This window comes from Artemia sp. Qi Xiang Cuo, chromosome 13 (assembly GCF_049724085.1).
Source record: "Artemia sp. Qi Xiang Cuo chromosome 13, ASM4972408v1, whole genome shotgun sequence".
In the NCBI taxonomy this organism is placed as follows: Eukaryota; Metazoa; Arthropoda; class Branchiopoda; order Anostraca; family Artemiidae; genus Artemia; species Artemia sp. Qi Xiang Cuo.
Window position 1 is genome coordinate 44,758,025 of NC_142806.1, and position 26,064 is coordinate 44,784,088.

The 26,064-nt window shown below is 37.5% G+C and overlaps 1 protein-coding gene across 1 annotated transcript in view; it reads left to right on the forward strand.

Moving 5' to 3' along the window:
• The window catches only part of LOC148945327 (zinc metalloproteinase nas-13-like), a 159,186-nt gene that overhangs the window by 85,628 nt on the left and 47,494 nt on the right, over positions 1–26,064 (forward strand). The window contains exon 7 of the mRNA XM_089099006.1: positions 19,977–20,086. Coding sequence (XP_088955132.1) covers positions 19,977–20,086 — 110 coding nt within the window. The remainder of the gene's footprint in view (positions 1–19,976; positions 20,087–26,064) is intronic.

Sequence of the window (26,064 nt, forward strand, 5' to 3'; positions counted from 1 at the left end):
GTACATGCTCTGTATTACCGAAGTTGTTGTAATTATTCTATAAAATTGTTTCGAAATCGAAAATGTTTTCTTTCTTTTCTGGTTAGGCTATGGGGCTAACGAATCAGGGTCAGTCTAGAGTCAGCAGTCGAAGTGAAAGGATTGAAAAATGAAAAAATTTGAGAAAGAGAGAATTAGATCAAATCTAGTGTTTATGGAAAAACATTTGATTTTGGATGACGATTTTCTCGAGTTATCTCTTAAACGCAGGATATTCTCTTGTCAGGGAACACTTGACAATATAATGAGGAGTGATTCTCCCCCATTGGACTATTGTATGAAACTTTTAAAATGTGATTCAAATGCTTATAGTCAATTTATTGATATATTAATTGGAACAAAGCAGAATCATATTGTGGATATACTTTTGAAAACATTGCCAATGGATTCAATGTAGATGGCTCCCCCGTCATTCAAAAGAGGTAACGTTACAGAGCTACTCCTCTCCCCCCATTTCCCTCTCATTGAATTTATGGAGCGAGGATGATCAGTTTCGTTTTAGCTGTGAGTGAGTTGACATTAGAAACCGAAAAATGTTCTATATTTGTCCATTGTGCATGTACACTCTTGGCAGTTGGACTCAGTGTGAGAATTGTACAATTATTGATGACTATAGTGAAAAGTGTAAATTATGTAATCCTTGTAAATTACATAGAGGTTATGTAGTACAAATTAAAGGATGTAATTCATGTCTTGAGGAGGTGTGTGACTCTCATCCTAGAGGACACCTGTGATCCAATTTTCACTATGATAAATGTGATCAGTGGTAGAATACTTACCCCTCTATGATTGGAAAGAATCCCAAACGTGATTTTAGTTTATTTCTACGAGATTGGTATCGTCGTGGATTTAAATTATTCTGGGAAGAGGAATAAGGTCTACGATTCAACTGTTGGGGTAACAAGACAATTTGGTTTCTACGTCATCGTTGTGATGACACTACCTACTATGACTATAAACCAAGTGATTTTTATTTGGCAGTTACCGAATTTGATTCACCATTTGAAAACATTGTATGTGATATTGCTTCAAATAGACTGATTGAAACTCGTGAATTTCATAATATGAATGCAAATAGTATCATTGACTATACAAAGAGATATGACAAGAGTGAAGATACATTGTACTGTAGAAAATGTGACCCTGACTTTGCAGTCAATCAAGATCAATATACAGTGAATCCAAATGATTTACCAGCATTAGGGGTTCACGACAGTTGCCTATACATCGAAGATGAAGAAATCCAAAGTGAAGATTTACAGACATTGTTGTATATATATGCATTTTATTAATAAACAAATTCACATACATTTTTAAAGCACTTTACTCTTAGGGCACTGAAATCAATACTATATAGGTCTGAGAGGATATTTTCCACTAGAAAGTCATTCAGACGTGGATTGTAAACATAAATGTAGAGAAACTGCTTGTAACTATAACCGCGACATCGGAACACAAAATATAGTAGTGCATGGAAGCCGCAGCTTTTAGTCGTTAGATCCTGAACCCTCTTCTTATTTTGAATAATAGTTTTCCCACTGCTATCAATATAGTTGCTGATGTGAGGCATGTAGAATGTATAGGGTAGACCAAGAAGATCAAAAAATTCAATCGTCTCTATTGTTTGAAAGATGCACAGCCAATGACCCGTCAGCACAGTAAACGGACTGCTATTAACAATAATCAAGGTATTGTTGAAACTTTGAATTTTCCCAAGATAGTCTGAGGGCAGACAATAGGATTTGTACTGAGACGTGTAGGGGTCCATATTAAATACATTGATTATTTGACTGGTGCTCATGGCGCTAAGTCTCGTGGAACACTGCCTTCGGGAGTGATTTCCCAATAGGTTTCATATTGATTTAGTGAGATTAGTGCAATACTCTCAGCCAATGGGTCGGAAAATGTACACTCTAAACGCACACTCCCCGTACGTACTATACTCATATCCTGTGTACCTGACAAATCCAGAACAATGATACCGTGTGTTTTAGCAAACATATTTTCGGTTATACCATTTTCAAATAGTTGAGAGTCATGATCTAGGGTTTGCATGGTCAACTCGTACAATGATCTATAGGATTTATCAAAAGATAGATTGTAGAGTGGGATGCCGTTTACTTTGCACACAAGAGATGAAAGTCCAAACATCTCGAATTTATGTGGGCATTCAGTCCATAATCCTATTGCACTGGCGCTTTTTACAAATGCCAAAGCAAGTTTTGACGGAATTTCAACATTGATAAATGATGATTCGGTGAAGGTGCGTGACCCCATTGCAATATGACGCTGAGAGGTGATTGTATGAGGACCAAGTAGTTTAATATTAGTGCCATTGGCTCTCAGTTTTTCCACGGCCAAAGCAACAGAACTCATGACCTGTTGTTTGCGTACATGAAGTATTGCCGAGGCGAGGGAGAGACTTACATCAGGATTGGCAGCAAGTTCCTTTCTCAATATGAAATTGGAGGGTGCAAGCGTTAGTTTTATATCCACTTTAACATTGGGCAGCAGCCATTGGGGTATATTAAATATTTCATGATATTTTTTTCCAACTAGATGTAATTCACTAGTTGTAGCATTTTTCAGTGCATCTTTGCTATCATTATTAGTAATATATTCATATCCATTGGAGGTGCCTCTCAATTCCTTGTATGACCTTGGTGTCATCAGCATGAATTGCATATAGCTTGTATAATTAGAGAGATTGTTGCTTGTGGTCACCAGCGTACCATTGACGTAGACACTGATTTGACGAAATAAATTATGTAATATACAATTTTCATAGGATATTCCATCGGTCCGAATCGGCATTGTATTATCAGATTTCCGGACTTTCATATGCAAATCTATAAATGTTGAAGACATGTCCATAAAGTAGTCTTCATTGGAATAAATTTGAAAGTGGATATTATCAGAGAGGGGTTGTAGAGGATAAAATTGTTCATAGTATCCACGCTTGACACTCACAACAACATTTTCTGCATTGAATAGATTCAATGAGGCGGTGATTGAAGGTTGAGAATCCTTATGCGGTAGGTAGGACATTTTAGGAGAAGAAATCAAGCTTCGATCTAACAATTTTCTTCCTGGGGCTTCTGGTTACAGTACGTGTCGGCTTTTTCCTTCTTTTCTTTGACAAGAGGGATGATGTCTTTCGTTTCCGTCCTGAGTAGAGACTGATGAGTGATGCATTGCTTCTCGACCTTTTTAAGCCTTTACCATTTTGTTTTAATTTCTCACCAAGGGTTCGCGCACTGGACCTAAGATTTTCCGAAGCACTTTTTTTAAAATCCTTGCCAGAGCCCCAATCGTATAGTGTAGAGGCTGCAAAATCTGTCGCAGCCGGTACAAGATATTTTCTAGCCAGTGGTAGTGAAGAACGAAACAACTTAGCAAACCAAATGCCAAGACCATAGCCAGACACTGACGAGTGTCCTTTGTAGTAGTCTATTCCATTGCCAAGTTGTCTTGGGCCAAGAATATTAACATAGCAGTCAATATCAGGACAAGTGAATACCACTTTTTTATTAGACATCTTGCTTTTGAACGATGGGTCGAACATGACATGTAATCACAGCCAAACCTTTTGAAATTGCTATGGGATCACCCAATTCGGTTCTTAGTGTTAAATGACAGAGTTCCAAATAGGAAGTGTTTACGGGAATATACTGAAGATGCTTTATATTGTAGTTGTGAATATGTTCTTGATTGTTTTTTCGTTCAAGAACTCGTAGGAGGGGAACATTTGAATTATCAACCCGAGATGTTTCCACAAATTAATCGTAGAGAAATATACAAGTGTCTGTGGAGAGGGCAGGCGGATAGTCAGCAAAATTGATATTAGTGTTTCCGGCACTTTTACCATTGATTATATTGAGCTTAAAGCCAAGAACATCCTTTAGATTATCATTGAGAATAACCTTTTCACCGGCAATAGGTGAACTAATGTAGATCTTGCCCTTCTCCTTCGAATAGTTGAAATGAAAAGCTCCCTTTTTACGAGCGGAAATTCTTTTATTAATGGAACGACATAAATCGTTCATTCAGGTGAGTTCCTCATAGAGTAATTCAATGTATGGATAATTCATCCAATTGAGTTTTTTAATTTGTTCTTGATCACCTGTTGGTGGTGGTAGCCAATCATAGGGTCTCATTTTTATTTCATATTTACAATCTTTTTTCAGGATGTCGTAGGTGTTTTTGAAAATACAGTCGACAAGAGCCACTTCATACTTTCCATTGTCGTCGAATTTGATGGAGGGGGAGAGTTTCGTCCAAAAATCACTTGTTCTATTCAAGCTATTGTAGAGAGGATCGGAAACATTGGACATGAAATTCACATAGAAATCATTAGGAATTGTTAATATCTTCAGCACTGACCCAAGAATCAAAATCTGAGTTGTATCCTAGCCAGCGAACAAACAATTGTTTCTTACCATGTTGATTACGAATCGTGGATATCTTTTCAGGTAGAAAAATTTTACTAGTGTTTTTAACGGTTTACAGTTCGCATTCATGGGAACCGCCGAGAATCTCGCCATATCTGTCATCTTAAATACTGTAAGTATTTGGTTTAGTTTATTGTATGTAGGATTCTCTGAAAAGTTATCTACTCTATAGTTGTTCCATTTTTTCAAAAATATTGGAGTTTCTATTAATTCGAAAAGTATCACCAACATTGAAATTATTCTTCACATTTTTTTTCTCTTTTTCACCATTGGATTATTGCTTTAGAAAATCATCGAATGTATTTTAATTGTATTGAACATCCCGAGGGCTTGAGTTGGACAGAGATCGATGGGGTCGATGGTTGTATATCTGCATGATTTTATCTAAATCATGAATAAATGATGATGTATTTTTCAGGGTACAATATCTTGAAATTAATAGACGAATCGTTCTTATTAATCGTTCAGCCAATGCAGCCTTTATCGGGCTGTGACTATGATAAAGTGTTTTATTATATTTCAAAAGAACCTTTTGCACATGGGGATTAACAAATTCACTGCCACGATCCGATTAAATTTTTCTATATGAATCATGTTCTAGAATACTTTCAATGGCCCGAGCATCTTCTACACCCCTCTTTGATCGCAGTGGGATTGCATAGGCATAGCGACTAAAGACACGGATCGGCACCAGAATATATTTGTAGGGTGCATTGTGACGCTGTTGAATTGCGTCTGAAGTTAAAAGATCCGTTTGCATTATATGCAGATGAGAAAGGACTTTAGTTTGTTGATATTATTTGCTGCGAAGCCTGTGACTCCGATACAGATTGTAACTCGATTCATTCTTTAGGTACTCTTTAGCTTTTTTCAATGTGGTGGTGCCAGGGACAGCTTTAGAAAGCGTTTTGGGAGAACTTAAGCTCCCCGCTTCACCAATATGTTCATAGACACCTTTCAGAACTTCCTCCATTTTGAGCGTAAACATGTAGTGTAATGTCCACTCCCCTTTTGCACACTGGAGGGTGAATCAATTCTTCTTCGCTTTTGACTAGCAGTCACAGGTGTTGTAAAATCATTGCTGCTGCTGCTGATAGTATTTTCAAATACTGAATCTTCTTCTTCTTTTTTAAATGATGTTGGTGTTGGTGTTGATGGAGGACTATATTCTCTTAGTTTCTTTAGAATTTGCTTATTGCCAATAAAACTTTCGGGAAAGTTTGATACACACAGAAAGGTGTATAGATTATTGTCAAAGGATAAAAGTCCTTGAAGATTCGTCACCATATCACAAATTAAATCAACTAGATTATACCTTTTTCCATGAATTATAATTTGTTTCCCTGTAATATCGACTTGAACTTGATCGTCAGTTTCCAACATGAGATAAGATAATACTCTTTTACTCTGTTCACAATAGGTCAGCGGCAATAGATTTCCAAGTTTTGATACAATTGAATTCAATTCCTTCTCCTTTGATTGTGCAGAATCTTGAGGAGATGTTTCCTGTTTAGAGGGATCAGTGGCGGCGGCGACGGTGGGTCTCTCACGATAAGGTTTATGTTTGTCCACACGTCGCAATGCATCTTAAAGTAAAAGCAGTTTTTTGTCATCGGCAATATTCTCATCGTTAATGAATTTGCTTAGATTGTCTTCAAAATGTTCGATGGGAGAGACTACAAGTTCAAATGGTTTCACTTTATAGGGTTTTGTCATTATTTAGAGAAAACTGTTTTCAAGTCCTACAATTATTGACAGTAAAAGTATGAAAAAGCTACCACCTGCTTGAAGGAGTTATTTTCTTTTAATTTTTTCACCTTTTTTTTTAAAATCCAAGGCTCGTACAGTGGAACGATGTTGCTTTGTCCGTTGTCTAACACCTTCTGGCAGTTGAACATTGCCCTCAGTTAAATTTAAACACATTTCATTTATTATATTAATGAAATCATTGTCGATACCATGTTTAAGTATAGCCTTTCTAAGCAATGGTTTTGAAGTGCTTAAAACATAAAAAAAATGCCGTTGTTCGTGTAGTTTCTTCAGTGTCATAATGGCAACTAATATTCTTTTCTACTGTTCAACGGAAGATATACTGTAATTTCATTGTTGAAAATGTCGGTGACTACAAGTAGATCCTCGGGCGTGCTCTGATTAAGATCCAGCAAAATGTAGCCGTAGGGCTTGCTAGTCGCCTGAGTGTACGCTGACAACAGAAATTTAGTGGCGCCGTGGTATATCTGTTTATTGAGAGTTATGAGTGAGCTAGAATCACGAACAACTCGATAGATAATATAGACGGTGCAATTCAAAGCAAGGGTTCGCATACATTTGCTCTGATGAAACAGATTGTGTAGAACTAGGGTAACGGAAATGTGTTCATGGTGGGAGCGAACAGTGAACAGTTGTAGCATTTCCTTCGAAAACTGTTCAATGGATTCAGCCAAATCAACAATAATCAGCCACGAGTTCAATTCAATACTATTGAAAAAATCAAGTCCTCGGATGAATTGTATTGGTATGGATGTGGTAATAGTTTTTATCTTATCATAGGACTCCTGCCAAATACTATAGCAATAGTAGATTTTTTTCGGCTTCTCCAAAAACATTTTATCGCAATTTTGAATTATTTTAGCTAAAAGTGTTGTTTTCCCCGACATTGAGGGACCACACAGAAACAATCTGAAGGGTGTTTTAAATTGATACATGCTGCTGCTGTTGACAACAGTCGGTCTACAACTAACTGTAAATTATATAGGTCCACTGAATAAGAAGTAGCAATAATTTTCCACATAGATCTATATATTCAACAACAACAAAAAAAACAATATTTAGAGGTTGCATTTATTTCGACATTGTATGAAAACAAATATTTGTTCGACATGAACTGCAGTGATAAAAATAACACTTGTTCAACAAGAAGAGTTGACAAAATTTCATGGTCAACATGAAAACTCTATTTGTTCAACATGAACTCGGCAATGATAACACTCTATGTACAATAAAAAAAAACACTTTTGTCCATCAACAGCACTTATTGTCTTTAAAAAAAACACTTTTTGTCCATCATAAACACTTTTCTGTACAACAACAACAGCAACAATTATTGTCTTTAAACACATTTCTGTACAAAAAAAAAAACACTTTTCTATACAACAACAACAAAACAGAAAACACTTGAAAATCACTTGGAACTAGCACAGTTGAACATTATGGTGAATTTAAAGGTGGGATCCCCCCACCCCCCGGGGACCGCGGGGCCGAAGGCCAGCCGGCCGCGGGTGGGACCCCCCCCCCCCCGGGGCGGCCGCGGGAAGGGACCCCCCCCCCACCCCCACCCCGGGGGCGGCGGTGAAAAAAACACAACAATAGGTGTCCGGTCACTGCTGCGGCTGCTACAGGTTAGTGGTTGGGTTAGTGGTGGTTAGATTGTCGGGTTAGATGAGGTTGAGTTAAGGTTGTTGGATTGTTAGGTTAGATGAGGTTGAGTTAAGGTGGATAGATTGTCAGGTTAGTTAATTTATGAACAGGTTGGTGGTTAGTGGTTAGTTGGTTAGTTCAGGTTAGGTTAATTTATCCAGACTAAGTTGATTGCGATAGTCTATGCATTCAACACGGTCTGAAATACGGTATTGGCCATGAGGTAGGACGCTCACACCATTCTCGAGCACATATACTTTGTCAGATATACACGACATTGCATTCTTTTCCACTCCCACAGTATAATTTCTATACTGTAGAGAGTGAATTGCAAGCACTTGTGCTCTCGGCACAAGGCTACTTTCTGCACAGTCTCTGTACACACTCATGTTGAAATTGCTCTTTACAAAATGTGTAGGCACCCCTTTACACGCCTGCTTTTCATCCCCACTATGTGTTTCAACGCAATAAACTTTGGGGACCGGGAACACCCCCCTGGATGTCAAATCACTCCCCGTCTCTGATTTTAACATTAATAGTTGGTTGGGGGCTTGATGTTTCACCAACTCGGGGTAGAGTGATGGATTCCAGTTGGTGAAATCCATCCGCGTGCTGATGTACACCCCATTTTCTAAATCACCCAATAAATCTTCAGTCTCATTTACCTTTAACCGCAGAGAATCTTTATCACCTTAGTAAACTTGAACCTCCCCCTCCCGAGGCCAGTACACCTTGCACACATTGTAAAAAAACGACAACAAGAGCTTTTTTGAAATTTCTAGTACTGAACTGCCACCTGCAATATTCTTGTTCAGTACCACATTTCGCTTTCGCCTGTGTAGAAGAACCATGCCAGTCTCTATGCTCATGAACGATGTAAAATTGGGGTCGGCAATAATTCGTGCACACTCTAGAGGGTCAGTCACGACGTCGCAGTGAGATCTATTACGAACGCTTTCACACATTTTGCCAAACGCTGAATTTAGAATGAGCTTATACATTTCCTTCTCCACCTTTGAATTTGGCTTAGAGCGCTTATCGACAAAGGTGTCGATAAATGTTTTCAAATATGGTCGCTGATTGAACTGCAGGACCCTGTGTATTTTGGTGATCTTGAAACCATTGCTCACCATCCAGTGCAAAAGCACATGGTGAACAACGATATTCTCCTTAGGGTCAAAATCAGCAATCAGTTTCTGTTTGGAGGGAGTCCAGTGCATCCCCATATCCTCAACCAATGAACGATTGTAGGGACTCAGAGAGTCCCTGCTCACGGGCCGATTGATACAGGGAAAGACAAAATCTTTGACTGAGTTGTGAAGCGCCAGCGGAATGAGACGGTCAACTTCAAAGAACCATCCTTGTGGCCTATTGTCCCTGACGATGGTAATGTCGGGGACCTCACAAGGATTCTCAAGCCATTGATAGTTCCCACACGGCAAAGAGTAGTGAGACATTGCCGAGGGATACAATGAGTTCATGTCCAAGAACACTGCATTTGACATTGCACCGGTGCTATTTTGTCCGCTCGGATCGGTTGACAAGACGTGATCCCCATGAAAAACATACCCTCCCCCCATTGAACACTCTACAAAAAGGTGTTGGTCTACATCCGTGATTAGGCCTATTTCCTCCCTGCTAATTTTTAAAATTAAATCCATCACTAAATGGAGTGTGGAAAAATAATAGCCTATATCTAATCCGAACTCTGAAAAGATTTGGTCTGTGTTCTTACAGACTATATCCAACAGAGTTAGAACGTCACTGGCCAAGTACAGTCTACAATAATCCCACCCATTTTTACAATCCCCCTTGGACCACACCTTCTTGGCAAACTCATAATCCTCAGCTGTGCATTCACTGTTGGTCAGTGAATTGTAAAAGCTTCAATTGGAGGTAGTTTCTCCTCGCTCAAGCGTGTGCCAGCGCATTAATAGTCGTATGCATATACACCTTGGCGGGTCAATGGATCATACATTTCATCTTCTGGACAATACTTTTTAAGTAAGGGAAAGCAATCAAAATTGTTGCTTTTTTGCACTTGAATCAATTGACTCAATGCCTTGGGAAAAAAACTAAAGAAATCTAAAAACCTGATTTTATTCCAGCACGTAAGCCCATTATCCACTACCTGCCATTTCAGTTCGAGAAGCAATAACTTCTCGGCCGATTTGGGAATGATGTTATAGGTAAATGAATTATTTACCCATGGACTATCTACTCCCCCTCCCTCCCTATGCATACGTGCCAGTGCCGGTAAAATAAATTTTAAGTCATAATTAGAATTATGAATAAAAACATGGATAAAAAACTGCTGACTAACATTTAAATTACACGATTGATGCGCAACCCCACTAAAATTACTACCCCCCGAGGATATTTCCTGCCACAAGTGATTATAATCTCTGACTTTCCCCCTCCCACCGGCCCCTCTTTTGCCGTTAGTCCCCATATCCCCCTCAACAAACACTCCCATAAAAAACCAACAAAATTTTTTATTTTTAATAGCGAGACGATCCTCTGCAGACAACACCATTGGATAATGGGTATTTCTCAAACGAGAAATAGCACCATTAGCCGTGCCAATTAGTTTAGTCAGAGCCTTGACAATGAAATCGGGCCCCTCATCCAATGTTTCAACTATTTCTAACAATTGCCTGGGGTTAGAACTATCTTTTTGCGCGTGAGCATAGGAAACTGCAATAGCCTGATATTCTTTGACTTGGTTTGGAAATTAAGAGTTGCTCACCTCCACCAGCTTAGTCTCACAGTCTAAAGATATTTTGTTACACTGGAGAAGGGTATTCTGAAAATTTTTAAATCGTAGAATGGCCTTATCGCCTGAAATCGTTTCTACTGTCTGTTAGCCATACCGTCTACAATGCCTCATGTGATCCCGTAGTTTGATATCACTACGGAATTGTGACAGACATGTTGGGCAGTAGAAACGTACCCCTAGATCCTTACCACCCCCAGAACTCTACTGATGTCGGTAATCGGATTAAAATGGCCAAGTGAATTGGCACGGTCACTAGGGGGTGTGTATAATAACTAAACCCAATGCCTGACTCATTCAACTGACGGGCCCCTTACAGGGATGACGACCTTCTTCTTTTTTAAACGATCCCAATCTACAAATTCAGTTTCATACGGAACCACAGTAACGCCAATATTTCAGTGAGCATTAGCCCTTTCAAAAATGTCAATAGATCTAAGCGTTACTGGATATGTCCCCTCTAAGAAAGAGAAATCTATAATGGGGAAATTGAACCCATCCTTCCTATGCATAGCCCAATTGTCTTAATTCGTCTTGGTAGCGTCAAGAGCTCGAGGCTCGAATGCTGATAGGAGGAAAGCATATCTGAAACACATTTGACCTGTTTCAAAACAAATCCGCTGGACACCTTGACAAGCTACTAGATCTGGATTATAATTTAAAACTACTGCTCTGTCCCCACCTGCCCCCCTCTTAAAATAAAATCTTTCTTAAATTTACAAATATTAACACTTAAATTTTCAACAAAAAGAACTAGAGACCCACTACCGTTTTCGTTAAAGTTCTCAAGATGCGTTATAATTTGATCTACCCAATCCATGAAAGCACCCTCAAAATTTTCCAAATTCGAATAAACCAAACGCATCTCGGACTGTATATAATGATAATAAACTTCGCTTTTCCCCTCATTTAAATAGAACACTTTTAAAACAATAGAAACCTTAATTGATTCCCTCCCCCACAACTGAATTTGGTTCTCCAGAAGTGCACGAATTTTATCTACATAGTTGTGTACAATTTCTACGGGGTCAAAAACAAATTTTCCCCCCATAAGTGAATTAAAGGGATCACCAAAGGTCGCAGTGTAAACAACTATTGCATTTAAAATTCTGTTGGTCAATTGAAAATCGGGAAAGGTTGTACCCCCCTCCCCCTCTTGGATATGTCCCCCTCCCCCCCGGTGGTAAACAAAATAGGGGGCATGCACCACTTAAGTTGTTCGAAGTGGACTCGTTAGGGTATCTTAGGCGGGAGCAGGAAGAGGAGGAGGGTTACCAGTTAATTCATTTGTGAAAACATTTAAAAGCTGTAGTGTATTTTGGCTCTAGTCCCCTAGCTCAACTGTGCTATTATCTACATTTAAAAAATCACTTAAATACTCATCAATATTATCAGGTATTTCGTCGGAATTAGCGATATCACTCCATGGTGACATGTTGTTGTTGGAGAGCTCCTCACCTTCTCCAACTGATGAGGGGGACGACAAAGAGTAGGGGACCAATGGTCGTCCAATCTATAAATAAAAAATAGCTTATTTTCAAAGCGTTCAAATCATCCCCTACTGCTTTTAAAATTTGGATTATTGCTTAATAACATTTGGTTAATTCAACTGAAAGTTCCAACTTAAGATAATCTAAGATATGACATAGAAGGCGGCAATTTGTTCGTTTTTTTTTCAAAGTGTTCAAATTTTTTTTTTTTGCGACGCTTCCCCGCAGCGCTTCTCGCAGCGCTTCCCGCGACGCTTCCCTGACCCGTGGGGCTTCCCGCGACGCTTCCCCCGGCCCATAGCATATCTTATATTAGTATAAGATATTTACAGTCTAAAACGTCGCATGAAATAGAAGGCGGCAATTTGTTATTGTTCAAACAATTCCTCCAAATAAAATTTCATATTAATACTATTTATATGCTCTGGAAAAAAAAAAACAAACAAAAACATGATTTGAAATGGATAGCCATCTCCTGTCATGATATACAAATCATTCCGATAGATAGTTGTTTTTTTATTGTAGAGGTAATGTGAACCATTCGCTAATAGAGTAATTTATAATGAAATGGATTTTGCTACTTATTATCGGGATATAGTGCTTTTTTTTTTTGGCTTCACTAATCTAATTTGGCAAAGGGTGAATGCATGCATTTGACATGATTCAAAAGGGGAGAACATTATATTTCCTTTGGGGAGAAAAAATCTTTCAATATCCCGCTGAGATATACTTTTACACAGTGTTCGAAAATGGTGCATGTAGAAAAGGCGTAAAAAAGTTGGAAGAAATTAGTAGATATATCTATATGATAGGTAGGAAAAAAATGCTTACATTTGCAAAATCCGTCTGGACTTGGATGTCGGATGGATCTGACATAGCATGCTGGAGGGTAACCTCCTGACATAGTGATGATGGGGCAGCTATTAGAGGTCCATGGAGAGTGGATGTGCTAGCGATGTCACATTCCAATACGGCTTGGGTAGGCATCATTTGTTTAGGAGGCTTCGGCCAGCTACCATATTGCATGACAGTAGCCTTCGCAGGGCCCGCATTATTAGCCTTCGCTCTCTTAGCGGGTGGCGGTGACGAGCATTCTTCACAATTTGCCTTAAAAAGAAGAGAAAAAATTAGTTTCAAAATAATTTGCCCCTTTTTTTTAAAAGAAAGAAAATTAGTATCATCATCCATGTAATTTTGTCTAAAGAGGTATTTATCTCTTTTCAGTAAAGCAAAAAGTAAAAATTTCGCGAGAAATATATTAGGCTTAGAAATCAAACGTTTTTATTAGACAATCAGTAGTCTATAGCCTTAGGATAGAAATCACTATTTCTATTTTTACCATTAGAAAAATATTAAATGTTCCAGTCTATAGGCTTTAAATTAGATCGTTAACCCAGCGGCCTATAGACCTAAATTTGCAAACATATGTTAAAATGCTATTCAATTTACACATAATATAAGCTTCATGCAACTCCCAAAGACTTTTCTATCCCTATACAGTTTGTTTTCATTTTACAATGATGGCGGTAGAATTGAGACATTGCCCCCCCCCCTTTTACATAATTTACTTACAACGAAGCTGTTAGAAGTGAGGCGTTGCCCCCTCTCCCACCTTTTACATAATGTCCTAAATATATTGTTAGACCTTAATTTGAAAATAATCTGTTTCACTTCTCCAAAATAGAGCATTACGTCTTAGCTTAATTATTGCATCATTGTGTTTTAATACTGACGGAAGAAACAGTTCCTTTTGACTATGGCCGCTGCGTTCGTAAACACAGAGGGAAAAGGGGTGATAGCTAATTTTAACCTCGCACAGGAGTCTTGTGTCAAAACAGAGCGGCATTTTCATTAAAAATTGACAGAAGTCAGTAGACACTTTAAATCACAATAGAGAAAGGCTAAAATTTAACGAAAAGATTATTATTTCCATTTGCGAGAATTTGGTTGTAAAACAGGGAGGGGGGGGGGTTCTATTTTTACCATTTAGAAAAATACTAAATGTTCCATTCTAAAGGCTTTAAATTATATAGTTAACCCAGCGGCCAATAGACCTAAATTTGAAAACATAGGTTAAAATGCTATTCAATTTACACATAATATAAGCTTCATGCAACTCCCAAAGACTTTTCTATCCCTGCACAGCTTGTTTTCATTTTACAATGATGGCGGTAGAATTGAAGGCAATGCCCCCGCCCTTTTACATAATTTACTTACAACGAAGCTGTTAGAAGTGATGCGTTGCCCCCTCTCCTCCCTTTTACATAATGTTCTAAATATATTGTTATACCTTAATTTGAAAATAATCTGTTTCACTTCTCCAAAATAGAGCATTACGTCTGTGCTTAATTATTGCATCATTGTGTTTTAATTTTGACGGAAGAATAGTTCCGTTGACCGCGTTTGTAAACACAGAGGGAAAAGGGGTGATAGCTAATTTTAACCTCGCACAGGAGTCTTGTGTCAAAACAGAGCGGCATTTTCATTAAAAATTGACAGAAGTCAGTAGACACTTTAGCTGAATATACTGGAGGGTGATCAAGGAAAATAAAAAGTGGAATTTAACGAAAAGATGTTTCCATTTGCAAGAATTGTGTGGTTGTAAAACAGTGAGGGGGGGGGGTTAGGTTTTGAGAGTAAAAAGAATATATTTTATGTTTTCCATCGAGTATAAAGATTGTAAAGTGATGTTTGTATCGTATGGGGGGGGGGGGGAGGTACTTACCTAAATATAGTAGTGGGTGACCGATGAAAATAATTTTATTTCTAAAAAAAAAAATGTACTCACATTGCTAATTGTGGCTGCCAAGGCTTCAAGTTCATCAATAATATTCATTGTTGTTTCAATTGTGTCACAATACTTTCTGATAATTTAATCACAATGCATGCCCGTTATATACGAAATCTCAAGGGTGAATTGTTATGTAACGGGGAAAACCATATGTATCCGACTCGCTGATTGGCTGAGAAGGAGGATGTATCCGACTCGCTGATTGGCTGAGAAGAAAACACGTTATCTAACTGTTTCCGGGAAACTGATAACATTTGCCTAGAGCAACAACATGAAGAAAGTGTCATTGACCTGCTCCCATTAGACTCAATAATCCATTAAAGTGAGAAAGTTCCTGTTTTTCAGTTCTCACTGACAAAAACCATAAAAACAGACATAAATGTGAGAAAGTTCCTGTTTTTTCAAATTCTCACTGACAAAAACCATAAATCATCCATAACCATCCATGAAAAACATCAAATAAATTGACAAACACACATAACCATCCATGAAAACAGACATAAATGTGAGAAAATTCCTGTTTTTCCAAGTGAAAAAATTCCTGTTTTTTCATTCTCACTGAGAAAACCATAAGCCACGTGGTACGTTCCGGACTGGTACCCCCCCTTCTACTGTGGAAATATGCAAAACAAGAATATATTTAAGCACAAATCAAACCAAATTGTAAAAAACCTTGCAAATGTTAGTTTCTGTATCCTGATTAACTACTACTACTACTACTAACAACTCATCGCAGCACCAAGCCGCCTGAGGCCAACACAGCTACGCACGCTCCTCCTCCACCCCAATCTATTCAAAGCCTCCCTTTTTACACCCGCCCACGAAGTTCCCATTTCCTTTAAATCTTTCTTTATGACGTCCTACCACCCCAGACGGGGACGACCTGCTTTCCGTTTAGCCCTAGATGGTTGGCCGAAAAAAACAATCTTCGGCAATCTGTCATCCTTCATCCGCACAAAATGCCCTAACCACCTCAACCTTTCTTTCATTATAGATCTAGAAAGCGTTATTGAACCACATTTTTCGTATAGCCTATTGTTTGAAATACGGTCAGTCAGCCGGGTACCCAGAACAATCCTTAAGCAATTTCTCTGGAAAACATCTAGAAAATCTTCATCCGCTTTTCGGAGCGTCCAAGCTTCAGAGCCATATTTGACCAATGTCATCACTGAAGCTTCTAATAATCTAATATTGGTTTGCAGACTTTTCTTCCTATTCTTCCAAACTTTTTTTAACTGTGAAAAAATACCCTGAGCCTTGGCTATTCTACTTTTAACATCTTCACTGCTCCCACCATCTTTACTAATAATACTACCAAGGTAAGTGAAGCTGCCCACCTGATCAATCTTTTCATTACCCAACGTCACCTTTTCATCTTCACTTATTCCTAACCTTAGTGACTTAGTCTTCCTAACATTAATTTTCAAACCAATACTAGCACCCTGAACTCGCAAAACCTCTAAGACTTCATTCAGTTTGCTCAAACTTTCATCTAGGATGCTTAAATCATCAGCATAATCCAAGTTCAGGAGACTTTTTCCTCCCTATTTGATTCTGTGGTCTCCCATTGCCTTTCCTATGCTCCTTAAAACAAAGTCCATCAAAATAATCGATTTAAATGGGGGTAAAACACAATCCTGCTTAACTCCTGATTTTAAACGAAACCAGCTGCTAACCTCATTCCTACCTTAACCGCAGCAGTGTTATTCTCGTACATAGCACTAATCACTTTAATGTATTTGTCTGGTATACCATACAAGGATAAAACCTTTACTAAAGCTCCTCTATCAACGGAATCGAACGCTTGCTCATAATCTATAAAACTGAAAACCAAAGGTGTTTGAAAACTTAGGCACTTCTCAATTATTAACCTAAGAGTGAAAATTTGGTCAACACATCCTCTACCTTTTCTAAAACAGGTTCAGGTTCAGGAAACCACACTGCTCTTCTCTTAAAACTTTGTCTACGGCATCTCTCAGTCTAAAAAGTATCATATTACTAAGCAATTTGCTACCTACAGAGACCAGACTAATGCCTCGATAATTACCACACTCACTTTTATCACCTTTCTTATAAAGTGGCTTAATTAAGGTTTTCCTAAAATCGTTAGGTCCTTCCCCTTTTTCGAAAATAATATTCCTAATCTTCAATGAATGATTTTTAACCACAGAGTCATCATATTCTAAAAACTCATTTACCACCCTATCAGCATCTGAACGCCTCTTATTCTTTAATCCTTTTAGTACTGTTGCTAATTTCTCCTCACAAGATAGTTCTTCATTTACATTCAAGGTATCACACACTGTTTCATTTCCCTCTATATATTTCCTGCAACTCTATCTTGGTTAAGCAAGTTCTAAAAATGTTCGGCCCATCTCGCTTTAGCTTTTTCCTTATCGTTAATTGCCACCCCATTCCTATCTTTAACTGGGAAAAGTCCGGATTGACTACTACCTCTCCAATTTGTTAACGTGCCAGTACAATATTTTACTATTATGCCGTCTAGCTGCATCTTCTAAATCCTCGGAAATTTTATCCATGGCCTCCACTTCACACCTCCTTAGTTCATATTTCAATGCTTTCTCCACTTTCTTTACATTTCTTTTGTTTTCATGCGATCTATCACTCAGATAATTCTTGTACAAGTCCTTTCACCTTTCTATTAAACATAAAGCTTTTTCACTAATATTCTTAGCTGCAGTTCTAGCTTTCTTCCCTAATACACCTTCAGCAACTTCACAAATTATTTTTCTAAAATTATTCCAACCATCTTCCACATTATAAAATTTTAAACTCTCAAGTTTAGTAGTCCTTTCTCCTTTCTATTAAACATAAAGCTTTTTCACTAATATTCTTAGCTGCAGTTCTAGCTTTCTTCCCTAATACACCTTCAGCAACTTCACAAATTATTTTTCTAAAATTATTCCAGCCATCTTCCACATTATCAAATTTTGAACTCTCAAGTTTAGTACTCAACTGTTCCTGGAAAGTTTCTCTCAAATTCTCATCCTGGAGTCTACCAACATCATAACTTCCCGGGAGGTAAATACCCTTCCGATATTTAAGCTTTAAATTAACCCTTGACACTACTAGATGGTGATCTTTACTTTTAACATCAATAACAGCACTCCTATATACCCTAGTATCTTGTATTGATCCTGCCAGTCTTCGGTTTACTATAACATGATCAATAAGGTTTGCTGTCTTACCATCACGTGAATACCATGTTAGCTTATGAGCCATTTTATGACCAAACACCGTATTGGTTATAACTAGATTGTTATACCTACAAAATTGCAAAAGTCTGTATCCATTACTGTTTTATTTTCCTACACCAAATTTACCTAAGCTGGGATACCATCTATCCTTATTTCTACCAACCTGGGCGTTAAAATCTCCCAGTAATAACATCATATTTCTACCTGGGACCTTGTCTAATTGCTCCTGTAACTGTAAGTAAAATTCATCTGAGTCACTAGTATCTCCATCAGTCGGTTCTACAGGGGCATATACTACTATAACTGATACCCTGAACTTTCTAGTCATAAAATGAGCAATTAGTATTCTATTATTAATATCTTCCCAGCCTAAACAAGACTTAGCAGCTTCCTTATTCATCATGAGCCCTACTCCCTGTCTATGTACCCCATCCTTCCTGCCTGAGTAAACAAATTCTATATCACCTAATTTCATGCAATCCTGATTAACACCATCTATAAATCTAAATGTACAAATTAGTTATGCGTGCCAGTGCAGTTTTTTTCTTCGTATCAATAAGTAATTAACGCTAGCCAAGCTAGGAATGTAAAAATTGATGCAGAATAACCTGGAATCATGAGAACGAGCTAAAACCTTAAACATTGAAAAGATACAGTTAAAAAAATAAATCGGAGGTCTATCCTGCTAAAAAGATGAAAATACATGCAGAAGAGTTTAGACACCACTTCAAATAATGTAAAAAAGAAACCGAAAAGTTACATCATAATAACAAGTTTTCGAAGGTTGATAGCTCAGTTGCTGGAGCTATTGAGCAAAGTGAATGAGGGAGGCCACAAAAAGTACCCAATGTTGGCTTTTTGCTAGCTAAAAAAAAACTGGTGAGGATACGTGACATCAGTCAAGCTACAAACATGAAAACTTATTTAGACTGATTTTTTAGCCATAGAATAGGCTGCAAAATTAATAAAATTTAAACTAAGTTTATAAAGAAAAATGACTGTCAATACCCGATAACAATTGTGCTAGGACCAGAGGTGTGAGTTACCGACCGTTTAGAGCGGATTGAGTAGAGGGTTGTGAAGTCTGGCTATTTTTACGAGGGTCGAAGGAAGTAATGAGCGGAGAAAGGCAACGAAAAGTCAGCGAGGCCGGGTTATTTGCTATTTAAAGAGTCAGGGAGCAAAGCTACTGACTTTTTTCTTACAATAGAGGTAAAGTGGATTTACATTCTGTTTGATCCATTTTTTTATCTGTACTTTAAAAATATGCTTTTCGCAAAATGTGTACCTTTAAAAGTTAAAACTATTTAAATTCTGATAATTTCCGTGAAATGCTCCAGCCTGCATAAAACACCATAAAAATCAAATGAGATTTTTTTTCATTTTAGTTACGGGGTCAGAAATGGAATAGATCTGGTATGCCTTAGGCTATAAACATTAAATTCTAAACTAAGGTAGGAATATAAGGACTGCAACTTGAGCCATAATCCCCTATCCTCCAGAAAAAAATCACAAATCCCAAAAGTGCACTTCCAACTTAGCGTCTTCTTTTCTAATCCAACGAAAATCTGCAAAACTACTTGAGGTATAAGCAATTTTTTTCTTCGTATACATTTTTTCTTAGAAAAATCCAAAACCACTATGATGCTCATAGCTATCTTCAACTTTCTTCATTCTTTTGGATTTCAGTCTGAACCTCTTGAAGTTTGAACCAACGTAAAGATAATCAGAAGTTTTTTAAATTAATTTTCTTGTGGAGTAGGCTTATTAAATTATCAATTTTATGTGTTTTAGGTTCTATCATGCATTATGATTCTTATGCGTTTGCAAGAGATCGCTCAAAGCCAACCATAGTCCCTAAGAAGGAAGCAGAGAAACTCGGACAGAGAAATGGGTTTAGTAAGGTAAGAAATGCATCCTTAATATCATTTCTTAAGACTTAACAGACCACCGTTATTGTTTGACTTTCGACACGTTAATCCGAAGCTTCATCCTTCAGTCTATTTCCAAGCGCGTTTTCTGTTTGTTGTGACTCCAAAAAATAGGATTCCAAAGCAGCCCTTCTCTTTTTTATAGTGATATCCGTTCGTTTAAAATTTTACTTAATCATTAATTTTTAATTTCTGTTGGTTTTCACTATAACACTATAATACATTATACAACCAAAAAAGAAAAATATTTAAATAGGGTGCCTACAAAGTGAATTATACTCGAAAACCGGCACCCTTAGATGAAAAAATAAATTATATTATAAAAGTAATGAAAAATAAACAGTAAAAATACACATCATAAAAAAAATTAGACACCTCAGTCAACCTACAGCCCACATTCCAAATCAAATAATATACATAATATAAAAAAAGTGCCAGGACCAGCAACCCTGACTACATAATAATCAATAATTATCTATTAGATATAGTTTTGAATTATTTTTATAAAGCGAAATAGAAGAATGTGCATCCATATAACTTTCATGAATGTTCCAAAACTTTATTATTGAATATTTTGGAGACAATCTGGATCGTTTAGTATAAATTCTAGGGCAAGGCAATTTAGCTGAACGTCTTCTTAGACTATACCTATTCTGAAAAAAAAGAAATTAGCGAGAAATTAATGAATCAAGAGCCAATGGTAATAATTGTTTAATTTGTTTAAGTCTAAAAAGGACACACGTTTCAAAAGGACTGGAAGGATGAGGTCAACTGGCAATAAGCTCTAAAATGTATATAGACTCTTAGTAGGGGAATTATCAAAGAGTGCTGATGAGGAAGGTATGTACGAAGGGCTTTATTTTGAAAATGTCGAAGGCGCCTAAGTCGAGGTTTAAAAGTATTTAAATAAGTAATGAAAAAATAATTAAAATAGAAATGAATTAAAAAATAATAAACTGATTTAAGGGCAGGGAAAGGGAGGTAAAATTTTATATAACGCAGTAACCCTACATTCCTTCCTAGCTGAATCCTTAGTCTACCAAGATGAAAATTCCAAGATAAATTTTCCTCAACTATAAGACCTAGGTACTGACAAGATTTCTTTCTAGTAGTGATAACTTGTTCTCCGTTAAAATGGACAGCTGTTTGAGAAAGCGACGGCAGGGCATGAGAAAATCAAGAAAAGACAATAAAATGAGTCTTCGATGAATTTAAAACGATGCGGTTGTCAGCAAACCACTGCAATAGCTTCATTAGGCTATGACAGATGTTTTCTCTGACCGATGATTCATCTTTACCTGTCACGAAATTAACTGTGTCGTCTGCGAATAGTAGAGCAAGTCTATCACCTGCGATTGTGTCCATAAGATCACTGACATGTGTCCATAAGGTTATTGACATATATTAGAAACGGAAGTGGTCCAAGAATTGAACCTTGCGGTACTCCTACCTTTCCTGAACATGGGGTTTTTACCAATTTTACTCTAAATCCGTCTACAAATTGATACCTACCAGTAAGGTAAGACTGGATAAGTAAGAAAGCGTTGCCTATTATTCCGAAGTTGTCAAACTTACCCAGAAGAATCAGATGACAAATCGTATAAAAAGGCTTTCTTCACATCCACAAATATTATAGTTGGTTTTTCGTCACGGTCCATTGCATCATTTAGAAATTGTAGTGAAACCAGTATAGCATGCTCTGTAGAATGCCCAAGCCTGAATCCAATCTAATGTATGATGAAGAAGTTAGACTTAGTCAGATAATGCATTACTCTGTTGTTGATGCAACGCTCCATAATTTTCGAAAAAAAAAACTGAGAGAATAGAGATAGCACGGTAGTTTGAAGGCTGCTTGGGGTTGCTACCTTTGTGGAGGGGTATAACCCTCGCCGAATGAAAAACAGAGGGAAAGATTCCATCCTCAAAGCAGCAATTAATGACATGTGTGATAACGCTGACATAGCAATCCATGGTCTTCTTGATTAGGTAAGTTGACAACCCATCTGAACCTTTGGAGTAACCCTTTTTCATGGCTTGTACAATCTTCAGGAGTTCGTCTTCAGTAACAGAAACATAGAGGAGCTAGATGACAAAGGTAGGTATTTTTCGTAATGACCTCTGCAGATAGTTAACCGGTCGTAAGCTTCCTCTACGACTGCTTCTTCAATACCTCCAAAAAATTTGTTCAGCATGTTGGATACTTCTTGTTGCGATGTTGAAAGCGTTTCATCTGGCCTCATCATGGTTTCAGGAAATGTGTTGGTTTTTTGCTTATTCTGGCATTCATTTAATAGAGTTCATGTCTCCTTTGGTGATCCTTCTGCTTCTTGAAATTGTTTATCGTAATATGCCTTTTTAGCTTTCCTAAGCATAGATGTCAAAGTGTTCTTATAGCTTTTGAATTCGGTACCAAACTCGTCAGGATTGTCAATATATTGCCTGAACAGCATATTTTGTGCTGAATACTGGTAACTAATTCTTGCGTGATCCATGGCTTTTTTTCGGTGACGCATACCTACCAGAGCGCCTTGTCAAAAAAAGGCAGGTAGAGTCAAGAGAAGATGAGAATTTCTTAACAAATACAGCAGCCATTGCGTCTGAGTCCGTTTCTTTATAAACTGAGTTCCTATCGGTACAAGTTAATGTGGCTCTCAAGTTTCTAATAGATTTATCAGTCCTTCTTACTTTTATATTTGCAAGGTCGTATTCAGAGGGCAGGGAGTTTGGGAGGTTCGTACCCCCCCCCCCCCGAAATGTTTGTTTGACTCGTGATAACGTAAAAAAATGAACATAAACAAATTTTGTATGCCGTTTTTCTGATTTTTTGTGTACCCCCCCCCCCCTACCAAAAAAAAATTGAGTAAAACCCCCTTCGAAAACAATCCTGGGTACGGCCTTGTATATTCCTATATGATTTCTCACGGTTAATCAAAAATTCACCAAATAGGATAAAGTGATCCGAAGCATCAGTTAAGATGATGTAAGTCGAATACAGACTAAAACTGGTAAATATGTTATCAAACAGTTCGCGGTAACGAACTGTAAGTAAGGAGCGACCCGGTTCAATAGTAACCGAAACTCTAAAAAACAGAATTTTGATACCAATAGATACATCAAAAGAATAAGAGTTGTGTGCTGATTTAAAATGTATAATTTTTATCATATATAAAATATCTCAATATATAAGTTTAGTCTTACCTATCAAAAGTTACGAGCCTGAAAAAAAATTTGCCTTATTTTTGAAAAAAGGGGGGAAACACTCCCTAAAAGTGACAGAATCTTAATGACAATTACACCATCAGATTCAGCGTATCAGAAAACCTATCAGCGTATCAGAAAACACTACTGTAGAGGTTTCAAGCTCCTATGTGTAAAAATGTGGAATTTTGTATTTTTCGCCAAAAGAAAGATCACAGATTCGTGTTTATTTGTTTTCCCAGGGGCGATCGTATCAATCTAGTGGTCCTAAAATATTGCGAGAGGGCTCATTCGAATGGAAATTAAAAGTTCTAGTGCTCTTTTTAAGTGACCAAAAAATTGAAGGGTAACTAGGCCCCCTTCCCCGCTCATTTTTTTCTCGAAGTCACTCGATCAAAATTTTGAGACTGCCATTGTGTTCAGCATAGTCGAAAATCTAATAACTATGTCTTTCAAGATGACCTAATCCCCCAAATCCCCCGGGGGAAGAGCTGCAAGTTATGAACTTTGCCCGTTGTTTACATATATTATTGGTTATTGGGAAGTATACAGACATTTTGAGGATAATTTTTTTCTAGGGGGAAGGGGGACCGGGGGAGGATATATCAAGGGATGCTCTTTTCATGGAGGATTTTTTAATGGGAGAAGGGACAATTCTATGAAGGGGCGCCAGATTTCCAACCATTATTTAAAAAACAATCAGAAAAAAAACAGGTTTTTCAACTGAAAGTAAGGAGCAGCCTTAAAACTTAAAACGAATAGAAACTATTGCGTATGTGAGGGGGTTTGCCCCCTAGTCAATACCTTGCTCTTTATGCTAAAGTTTTTTAGTACTTTAAAAGGATCTATCTATTCTAATTAAACGGCCTTTGTGATTCAATTATTAAAGAATCATTATTAAATAATTGGAACAAAATTTGAACTTAAGCGTAAAAAGCGAGACATTGACTAGGGGGCAAACCCCCTCATATAAATAATAGTTTCTGTTCGTTTGAAATTTTAATGTTGCTCCTTACTTTCGGTTGAAAAAACTTTTTTTTTGGTTTAATCTATAACTGTAGCAGACTGTTCACCAATACATGCTGGTACGTAGAAAGGGGTCAGGAGGTCCGGTACGAACACCATATATGGGCATAGAGTCCCTAGGGAGAACACCTGTGCTGTCAGTCCCGATCCCACACCATATATGGACATGGAATCCCCAGGGAGAACCCGTTTCCGAGAAATGTCTCCGGGCGAAGTTTTTTAATATCTTTGGTGTTCGTCCAGGAGAATTGTTTCCGGGCGAATGTTTTGATCTTAGAGATGAAGAAATTAACGCGGGAAAGAGTTTCCTAGGAATTTCAAATGTGACAGCGCAGGGATGTCAAAACAAAGGGAACACGCTGAAATTACGTTTAGAGATTATTTGGGTGAAACAGTTTTAGGCATTTTAGGGATTATTTGGGCGAAACCGTTTTAGGCATTTTAGGGAATTATTTTGGCGAAACAGTTTGAGGCATTTTAGAAGATGATTTGAGACGCAAAAGGGCTCCATCCCCCCAACTTTTGGCTCCCCCTCGAATATATTCTTCAGAACAAGTTCTTTATGTAATGTCCTTCCTAAACCCATTTTACAAGTTGAAGTACCCATCCTTTTCGCCCACAACTTTACTTTACAGCTTTTGGGCCCCAAGTCCTACCCCTATCCCTCAACCCTATCCCTCCACCCTCCCTCCACCTCCTCCCTCCCACCAACCCCCCCCCCCCCCAAATGTTTTTGATTTTTTTTTCGTTTTCGGGTTTTTTTTTTATTTTTTTATTTTTTTTTTACTTTTTTTTACATCTCATAGAATGTCTTGAAACACTTAAAACACCAAAAATTCATATTTAATATTTTCCAACTTCAAAATGGGAATGATATAGATATGTGTGTCGCAACTTTTACTATTAGAAAAATAATGTTTGTAGTGACCAATTTGTTTTCTTTTTCTAACTTTTTTTTTACATCTTAAAATGTCATGAAACACGATTAAAACACAAGTGTTTTAAGCCTACGTACAGCCTAACTTTATGTATTGTTTTCAAAGGCATTTCAGAGCAAGTTCCTTTCTTAATGTCACTCCTAAACCCATTTTACAAGTTGAAGCATCCATCCTTTTCACCCACAACTTTACTTTACAGCTTTTCGGATATCTCAAAACCAAGCAATACTTTTCAAAGGCATTTCAGAGCAAGTTCCTTTCTTAATGTCCCTCCTAAACCCATTTTACAAGTTGAAATACCCATCCTTTTCACCCACAACTTTACTTTACAGCTTTTTGGATACCTCAACACCAAGCAATACTTTCAAAAGGCATTTCAGAGCAAGTTCTTTTCTTAATGCCCCTCCTAAACCTATTTTACAACTTGAAGTAGCCATCCTTTTCACCCACAACTTTACTTTACAGCTTTTAGGATACCTCAACACCAAGCAATACTTTCAAAAGACATTTCAGAGCAAGTTCTTTTCTTAATGCCCCTCCTAAGCCCATTTTACAACTTGAAGTAGCCATCCTTTTCACCCACAACTTTAATTTACAGCTTTTAGGATACCTCAACACCAAGCAATACTTTTTTTTTTACATCAGAATGTTATGAAACACTTAAAACACAAAAAATTCATATTTAATATTTTCCAACTTCAAAATGGGCACACACACAAAAACTTACACATACACACACACACAAAATTAAACACACACACACACATACACAAAAACTTACACACACAC